The sequence below is a fragment of the Hibiscus syriacus genome, unplaced genomic scaffold (genome assembly GCF_006381635.1).
Source record: "Hibiscus syriacus cultivar Baekdansim isolate YM2019G1 unplaced genomic scaffold, ASM638163v2 tig00110472_pilon, whole genome shotgun sequence".
NCBI classification, from domain to species: Eukaryota; Viridiplantae; Streptophyta; class Magnoliopsida; order Malvales; family Malvaceae; genus Hibiscus; species Hibiscus syriacus.
The window spans coordinates 2310308-2319941 of record NW_024062752.1 but is presented as its reverse complement, the minus strand read 5'-3'; the positions used below and the strand labels follow the sequence as shown (position 1 = coordinate 2319941).

Here is a 9634-nt window from a genome sequence, read left to right as displayed (position 1 = left end):
TGTGGAGCATGAGAAGCTTTCAGTGTGTGGGTATAGTTAGAGGTCATGGGACAAGATGTTGAACCGGCTACCCTGTGTTTTTTAATAAATTATTATCGTTATTTTAAAATATTTTATTTTAATTATTAGTTTTTAATCATGGATGCTCGTATCTTGTATTGATCATTTTTATGGAAGAAGACAACATAATTTGGTGGGGACACGACAAATTTGGTTCCTCGATATTATATAAAAGCTTCAAATGTTGATGCATGTTTGATGTGATGCACGACCTTTCATCAACAAGTTTATAGACTATAGTAATATTAATAATCCCACTTTCATTTTAATAATAAATTAATAATGAAACCGAAAAAAAACAAGTGGTTCATATATAAATGGCACGAGTTGGAACTTTATTTAATGAATAAATATTAAATTTACAAATAAACTTTAATGCAATGTATAGTTGATATATGAATTTGGATTTGATGCAATTATATATATAATTTTAGTTTTTATTCAAATGTATATGTAATATTTTTATTTTAATTCGACTATACATAATATTATCTATTTTCATATTAAATATAATAATTATTTGTGTACGTCGTATTCAAACCTCAAATTATATGATGTCAACGATAATATTTTTATGAAAATTTAATCAAATCAATAATTTATACTAGTATTATATTTTACCAAAATTTATATATAGTTTTAGGATCGATTCCTTTATTTAATAGCATATTACTCACGAACATTCAGCACATACTTTAGTTAAAGATTGTATGCACATGATGTAAGGAGGGTAGGCGAAGGAAGTTCGACACATTTTCCGATAATGTAACAAGTGCACGGATCACCTCGCAAACCTAGCATGTGATCAATCTGAATTCTGAAGCATTAAGAATCTTAGAAGAACCTCCAAATAGTCTAATTCATTTACTTAATTTTGATGCTTAAAAAATAATATTAAGAACTTAGTTAAAATTTAATTTCAGTTTCATCTTTTTACCACAAAAAATCCATCAAGAACTATTTTTATCTATTTATATTTATAAAATTAAAAAAAATGTTAGTACTTTTAACTTACGGAAAACCCTATACACATAATTTACATAAATAAAATATTAAATATAATAAAATATTAATCAATTTCTAACGTTCTTGAACCTCCACGGAGCTTCCTAACGTTATTGTCCATTTTCAGTAGGTGGGAGACCCTTGACCATTAAACACTTTGAAAGATACAATCCTACCTTTAGATTAGGACATTTCATCCAAATTTATTGTTTACTTAGTGGCCTAATTCTCACCAATCCCTTTCAAAGTTGAGATTATTATTATCTTATTTAAGATTAGGATAAAGTTTTACCATTCATTTAACCGACCAATGAAAAAAACCATTATAATATCTTTCCTTAACTTTGATTATCTAACTAAAGATGAGCAACGATAAAACTTCGATAACCACATAAAAAAACGACAGAAAGAACAAAACCTATGTCTGCTTGACAAATAATATGATGTTTTTTTGTTTGTTCCATCCAATTCAATTTGAGTTTGATTAACTAAGGTCTGACTGCCACCTACCCTCCCTCTCTTAATTTTCCATTGTATAATGAATATGCAAATGGTGACCAAGATTCAAATATTTTTATTTTATTTACATAATATAATGGATTGCAATTTATTTATTTTTAATAAGTTTATATGTTCAAATAATTATATTTTCAATCAAATAAATATAAAAATACGATTAAACAAAAAGATCAAAACATATTTAAATGAAGTTCAACTATGACATGATTTAAATTTAGATCAAAACTAAAAGAAAATCCCACATACGATAATTATATATTATGGCACTCGAACTTAGACGTTTAAGATCCCAAAATCTCAATTTTAAAGTTTTAGTTTGATTTCTACATGTTGAGGATCTCTCGATTTCACCATCGATCAGAATTCCTAACAATATAATATTATGTTTTCAAAATGGTATTAAGATTGAATCTTCGTATTTTATCTTCATGTCATACGATGAGTTTCGAGAAGCGTCTGAAAAAGGAGTATACAGTTCGAATTTCGTATGAGACATAAAATATATGTAATGATTTATCTTCGAATGTTGAAACATCACAAAATGACTCGATTAAGGGCTTACGATGACAAGAACTGAATTACAAAGTAGACAAAGCTTAAAAATTAAATGACAAAGTTACATAAATTGGATCTATGCCATCATCATCAGATATCCCTCAACAATACCACATATACACAAATGAACGAAATTATGTTTAAATGACCCTATTTTTTTTGGGTCAAATTATAATTTAGAATCATATTTATTTTATTACTAATTATACTTAACTCTTAAAATTTTATATTGATTTCATCCCTAAAAAAACAAAACACAAATATACTTATTTTTCAATATTAATTTATATTTTTGAATAAATTTTGAACGAACAACTAGGCCATTAAACGAACTGAAAGTTCAATGAACTGTTCGATGAGAAGTTCGTTCATGTTTGTTTCTTTATTTAAACAAACGAACATGAACAATATTTAATGTTCGTTTAATTAAATGAATTAATACGAACAAATGACTCGTTCGTTCATTTACGTTCGTGAATGTTCGATAATCTGTTCGTTTATGTTCATTCATTTATGTTCGTTCGTTTATATTCAACTCAATCTTCAAATCCGTTTAAAATTTTAAGACCTAGTAAATTTTAAACCCAAATAAGAAATATCTAGATCAATTAAAGAAAATATAAACCCTAAAATTATTTAGATTTTTTTCAAATACAAACCCAATTAATTTTATGTTATTTCGTTTATTTTTATTTACGCTTATTCGTTTGTGTTCATTTATCATTTCAATAAACGAACACAAACAAACTACATTTCTTGACAAACGAACACGAACAATAAATTTTGTTCGTTTAGTTATTCGTATTCGTTTGTTCGACTAAAGTTAAACAAACGTACATAAATATATCATTGTTTGTATTCGTTCGATTCATTTACATGCTTATAAGCAACATGTGCATTTATGCATGTACCAAAAAAGACGTGTGTGCTATGCACAATCGAGGAAATTATTTATGATTATATATTACGAAAATAATAAGTTAATCTTAATTAAGAATTTTCTATGAAAGGGTTTCTGAATAATAAATAAGTTAATTAAGTATTTTCTAGGAAAGGGTATCGAAATGATGAACTCTATTATTTAACCACGTTGTAGAATTAGGTCATAAATCATTGACTTTTTTTGCTGGATTAATTTGACTAGGAATAAAATCAAACGGGATCTGTCGGTAAAACATAGCACGCGCCTTTGGTTATCAAGTTGAGAAAATTGTCTTAAATAAATATTTTTCAAAATTAAATTGATATTATTAAATAAATATAAACTGATTATTGACTAATTTAAAATATTTGAATAACCAATATATTTCTAGATTTTTTTTTCGGTAAACAAATAAACCTAATCTAACAATTAAACTTACTTTTTCTGTCAGTTTATCGTTAATTATCAACAGGGTAATATATTTGTAATATTTTTAATTTGACTATCAAATTTAACCAAATTTCTATTAGTTTTTGTCACTAAAAAGCTGTACAGATAAAACATATCAAAATTAAATTCTAGATATTCAAAAAAAGAAAAACCAGCTGGAAGTAAGAAACAAAGTACCAAACCGGAAAAAAAACCGGTGGGGAAACATGATTGATATTTAAAACCAGTGGATAGAAAGAGTTATTTCCATGTAAAATAATTTTAAAATAAAGAAAGAAAACAACCAGAAATCACACGCTTTTATATTTCATTTTGTTCACCGACGATCTTTCATTTTTTTGTTCTCTCTCTTTATAATCTCGCTTTCCTTGAGATCCAAAAGAAACCCATTAGAGTTTTCTCTTTACTCTATTTACCAGATCTTGTAGATTTTTAAAAGACCCAAAATTTTGGAACTTCTAAAGCTTTCGTTTGAAGAAGAAAAAAGCCAAATAAGGCTCGGCCTTGCGTGGTGGGTGGTAACAAGTAGGTCTTGGTGGGTGGCGAACGTGACTGCTTTTATTTGGCTGCCGAGAAAATCCCGTTCTTTTTATTTCTGGGTATTTTTCTGTTTACTTGAGGAGAACTAGGGAGGGAAGAAGATAACTTTTCGGTGTTTTATTTTTTTTGAGTTGAAGAAAAGATGCAGCAAAATCAGTTGAAGAAGGTTAGTTTCTTTCTTTTTTGTTTGTTCACCATTTATCAGTTTTCCCCCTTTTAACTTCAAAGTTTTGGCCACTTAGGAATGGTAGGATCTGGGTTTTGTGTATCAAAGTGTAAAAGAAATTAACCTTTTTTTTAAATTATTTTCTTGAACACAATTTGAAGATAAGCTTTTAAGTTTGTTCTTTATCGTTGACTTTTCGTTGTAAAATTGATCTGGTTTAGGTGCTATTGTTTCAAGTTAATAAACCTGTTTACAGCTTATTAAAAATTTTAATATATTTTTTGTCGAATAGCTTGGAGAAGGTATGGTCTTGGTTAAGCTTTATCAGCTGTTTTTTCTTTATTTTTTTTGGTTAGAAGGGGTTAATTATGTTGAGTTTTTACAGAATTGAGTTTTGGCTTTAATTTCACTGAGATTGATGAGGCATAATTTTGGAACTGAAGAGAGAACATATCAAATTTAAATCACACTTTTTTTCTTTAAACAAGAAAAAAACATGGATACACAATGAGAAACGAAGCTTGGATTTTGCTTCGATTTCAGGTTTCAAAATCAACTTGAAGCTTCAAAAATTTTGAACTTGTGGTGTAGGCTACATATATCATTTGTTTACTTTTATTGGATGATCGTTGATATCATTTTGATGTGATTTCTTGTCTCTTAATATTACCTGTTAGGTAAGGAATTAACTTTCAGTGGCAGCTTTTAATCCGTTGTGTTAATTTAGTTATGATAGTGCTTAATGTTGTAAATGTTTCTTGAAGAATGAGGATTATTCTTTCTCACTGTTTTTGATTCCCATAAACATGTTTTCACTTTTTCATACCATGATAAAGATGGTTACCAGTTTTTTTGGATTTGTTTAGATTTTGTTTTATTTACTAAAGATGATATTGATTTCCATTTTATTATGCTGGAGAGAATTCCAAGAATTGATTCGGTTTCAATATATTCTATGATTTTTGACTAATAGAAACTGTCAAGCTAAATGCAACATCTAGAAGCTGATTCTGTTCCCCCAAAGCAATGATTTTTGCTTCTCTTTTGAATGTTTTACTTTTGCATCTTTAATCGCTAATAAAGCTGTAGGAAGACTCGGTTTGGGTTTCATTCAAGCACTTTCAGGTTGAATTATTATCTTATTCACAACTAGTTCAAGCAAAGATTTGCATGAATCTGTTACATCTTAAACATAGTTCATTTGTGCATCGGAATCCAAATGATGTCATGCTCATGTTTTTAGGTTAAACTTGATTTTTAACTTGTTTGCTTAAACCTCGAATTTTGGGTGGGGGCATATACATTATTGTTAGCGTTATACAACCATGTTGTATTCGTTGTTTTGACACTAGCTTTTTGTACTTCGTTGCTCAAATACATGTGTACTTTCTGTAGGATTCAACTATGCATGATTCTGTTGTTTCTCCTGCCGGCTATTTTTTCCTTTTCATCATATATAATTTACTTATGGCCCTACCATGCATGTTTCTAATTTTTTTTCTCTTCTTTTTCAGGACCTAAAAGAGATGGAGTTTTTCGCTGAATATGGGGATGCAAACAGGTATAAGATTCTTGAAGTTATTGGAAAAGGAAGCTATGGAGTTGTTTGTGCTGCGCGTGACACTCATACCGGGGAGAAAGTAGCAATAAAGAAAATACAGGATGTATTTGAGCATGCATCTGATGCTATAAGGATTTTGCGAGAAGTCAAGCTGCTAAGACTTCTTAGACATCCTGATATAGTAGAAATTAAGCGAATAATGTTGCCACCATCGAAGAGGGAGTTCAAAGACATATTTGTTGTTTTTGAGCTCATGGAGTCTGATCTTCACCAAGTCATAAAAGCTAATGATGATTTAACACGTGAACATCACCAATTTTTCCTTTACCAAATGTTACGTGCAATGAAATACATGCATACAGGTAAAATATTGGCTTTCTTATATGTTTATAATGTTATGATACTTTTGTCAATAGTTTTTGGGTTGTTAGCAATTGATTGTCAACTTTTTTTACTGTTATTGATGAGAGGTGGAAGTTCCTCTCTCTAATGAAATAGATTCTCTGTGCCTCAGTTTGTATTATCTAGCATTTATATCCTTACATGCTGTAATATATAAGAAATTGGTTTTGATAGGGAGCTTAGTGTAATTGCAAACTTATACTGTTTGCTACAATTTGGTTGCAGCTAATGTGTACCACCGTGACCTTAAACCGAAGAATATATTGGCAAATGCAAATTGCAAACTTAAAATTTGTGACTTTGGGCTCGCGAGAGTTGCATTCAATGATACCCCAACTACAGTTTTTTGGACAGTATGTAGTTTCTCACACCTCAATTTTCCCCCCACTTAGTGAATATGCATATTTATATGTTATTTTCTAATGTTCCTTGCAGGACTACGTTGCCACACGATGGTACAGGGCTCCAGAGTTGTGCGGATCTTTTTCTTCTAAGGTATGGAATTTTTTTTTTCATTTATGGTCCTTAATTCTTTTCTTCCAATGTAAATGGCAACATGGTGAAACATGATATATGATATCATGGACTAAAAGCTTGGCATGGATTTTGCTTGCCTTTTTCTAACCGGCAGTCAAGGTTAAACCGTGTATTACATTCTAGTTCACTTAGGAGTTCAATATGTTGGGTTTTGTTGGTAAACTTTTTATAGACCTTTTTCGTTTTCGTTGTATCATGTGGTCTCAATGTTTATATAGAAATTCAATTATGGATATATTTCCCAACATTGGAATATGCTCATCAAATTTATCTTTTTGAGCTATATCAAGCTTTTAGCAAATTGAAACATTTTCATTACATAAAGAATACTTGAATGCTTTCTAATAAGCAGTAATTCCTAGGTTAAAATGATTGTTGTTCAGGGAGGACTTTGAACTCTCCTGGAAGTTGAAAATATCTGTCATTCAGGTAATTGTGTCGGGTTTTGTCTGTTTCTCTGTAGTGCTTTACTCGGGGGGTTACTTCTAAATTCTTCATATATCAAGGGTCTAACTTTTGTTGGTAACTGTCTGCAGTATACACCTGCTATTGATACTTGGAGCATCGGGTGCATCTTTGCTGAGGTATTGACAGGGAAGCCCCTATTTCCTGGAAAAAGCGTAGTTCATCAATTAGAATTGATCACCGATCTTTTGGGTACACCTTCAGCAGAAACCATTTCTGGGGTACGGCATCTTGTTCCTTTTGTGTGTGTGCTTGCGTGTTTTGTTTCCTTGGGGACTACTTTGCTTTTATTTTTCTAGAGCGAATTGGTGATATTTGTTTTACATAATTGCAGGTTCGAAATGACAAAGCAAGAAAATATTTAATGGAAATGCATAAAAAGCATCCTGTTCCGTTTTCAAAGAAGTTCCCTAATGCAGACCCTTTAGCAGTGCGGCTATTGCAGAGGCTGTTAGCATTTGATCCTAAGTACCGGCCAACTCCTGAGCAGGTGTGTTTTCTTTTCTGCCATAAATATGGCATCCTTCAAATATAACCTAGTCAGTAATAAATGGAGCTTTCTCATACATATCTTTATCATGTTTTACATTTCCTGCGTTTTTAGATTCTTCATACTGAAACTTTTTTCTGAATTAACGTGACAGGCTTTAGCTGATCCCTATTTCAAAGGCTTGGCTAAAATCGAGAGGGAACCTTCTTGTCAGCCGATCTCAAAGCTAGAGTTTGAGTTTGAGAGGCGAAGGTTGACAAAGGAGGACATCAGGGAATTGCTTTACAGGGAGATACTAGAGTATCATCCGCAGCTGCTCAAAGACTATATAAATGGAAACGGAGGACCTAATTTTCTTTATCCAAGGTTTGAATACTATCTAATTTACCTACTTTATCTATCATAAATTTCAATGCTTCTTAGCTTGTATTTCTCTCGCTCTTATCTAGTGTGATTGATTGTATTGTGACTTTTTTATTGCAGTGCCATTGGTCAATTCAGAAAGCAGTTTGCGTATCTTGAGGAAAACGGTGGTAGAAGTGCACCGGTTTTCCCTTTGGAGAGGAAGCATGTGTCTCTCCCAAGGTATTACACATTCCCTTTAGATATGTTAATCATGCCAGTGCTTAAGCTGCTTTGAGATGGCGGCAACGGTAAACATGGATTCATTTATATTTCTCATTTTTTATGGATTTCCTCACCAGTTAAATGACATATGTATAATATAGCACCTTTTCTTCCCCTCTCGAGATGCTAATTTGCAACTTTTATTCTGTTAAATTGCAGGTCTACGGTTCATTCAAATACTATCCTTCCAAATACGCAGTCGACTTCGGTTTTGTGCCAAAGTCAACAATATGAGGCTTCCAAAAAAGAAACAGGGACCATTGCTAGTAATCCAAAGACCGCTCGGCCTCCTCCTAGGGTTCCATCAGGTATGACTGATTCTGTTCTTTTACCTAAGGTTGCTTCTGGTCATGCAAGCATTTTTAATACTAAAAACTACTAACCATTAGGTTTGTGTACCTGTTTGTTTCACCATTTAGTTGATGCTGGGTTTTTTTTATCGACCTTTTGCTTTGTACAGCAAAACCAGGGAGAATTGTTGGATCTGTCATACCATACGAGAATGGAAAAAACACTAAAGATGGTTTCGATGCTAAGATCCTTTGCCGGAATGCAGTCCTTCCTCCACAGACCATCTCCCCTCATTGTTACTTCCGGACCACCACCACAATCCAAGAGAAGTCCGTAATACAAGCCGATAGGAATCCACAGGCCAAGCTGCAACCTCAGTATACCATGGTGGCAAAACCAGCACAAGGAATGGTTTTCGAGGTTAACAACCATCTCTATTACCAACCACAAATCAGGTCCGGCCAATTAACTGACGGAATGCCTATCGACACGAAACTTCTACAGGCACAGAACCAGTTTGGTGCAGTTGGTGCTGCTGCGGTGGCTGTTACCTCCCACGGGAGTGTAGGGACAGTTCAATATGGATTGTCTTAAAAACTGATATCTGCAGTTCTGCACCACAGATTGAGGGTGTAGTTAGGGGGGTTATATTTGGGGAAAGGGGATGAGCTTATTGCCCCACTGGGGTTTGCTCTTTTTTCTTATTATGCCCTTTTGTAATTATAGGTTGTATCATTGGATTCTACTAAATCAAATAAATTGCTTCAAATTATTTGGTGAATCATGCACATCCTATTTTTTTGCTTGACTGGACTCAAAATAATAAATTTTATTAAAAAAGTGTTTTGGTTTGTTTTCATTTGAAAAAAAAAAGAAAAGAACAATTGACACATGCAATGTTGACTTTTCCTATAGGCTTTGTTGTTCACTGTCCCAAAATATTTTGTAATATAATAATAATAATAATAATAAATGTTTGAAGTGTAAATTTTTTAAAGTTGGAAGATGGTGTTATTGCAATATATGTAATGAATACAAATGAAA

The 9634-nt window shown here is 31.9% G+C and overlaps 1 protein-coding gene across 1 annotated transcript; it reads left to right on the top strand.

Moving 5' to 3' along the window:
• The first annotated feature begins 3936 nt into the window (after positions 1 to 3936).
• Positions 3937 to 9374, top strand: LOC120127913 (mitogen-activated protein kinase 19-like). The gene is made up of 10 exons (XM_039145727.1): positions 3937 to 4217; positions 5732 to 6140; positions 6406 to 6533; positions 6616 to 6675; positions 7254 to 7403; positions 7517 to 7672; positions 7827 to 8038; positions 8156 to 8257; positions 8459 to 8607; positions 8760 to 9374. Exons 1-10 carry the CDS (start codon positions 4194 to 4196, stop codon positions 9182 to 9184), a joined length of 1815 nt encoding a protein of 604 aa, XP_039001658.1. The 5' UTR covers positions 3937 to 4193; the 3' UTR covers positions 9185 to 9374.
• The last annotated feature ends 260 nt before the right edge of the window (positions 9375 to 9634 follow it).

Excerpts from the sequence above, each read along its gene's own strand:
- LOC120127913 (XM_039145727.1), top strand. The coding sequence starts at position 4,194 with ATGCAGCAAAATCAGTTGAAGAAG. Across the intron at positions 6,141-6,405 it reads AATGAAATACATGCATACAG|CTAATGTGTACCACCGTGAC; the intron begins GTAAAATATTGG and ends ATTTGGTTGCAG. Across the intron at positions 8,608-8,759 it reads TCCTCCTAGGGTTCCATCAG|CAAAACCAGGGAGAATTGTT; the intron begins GTATGACTGATT and ends TGCTTTGTACAG.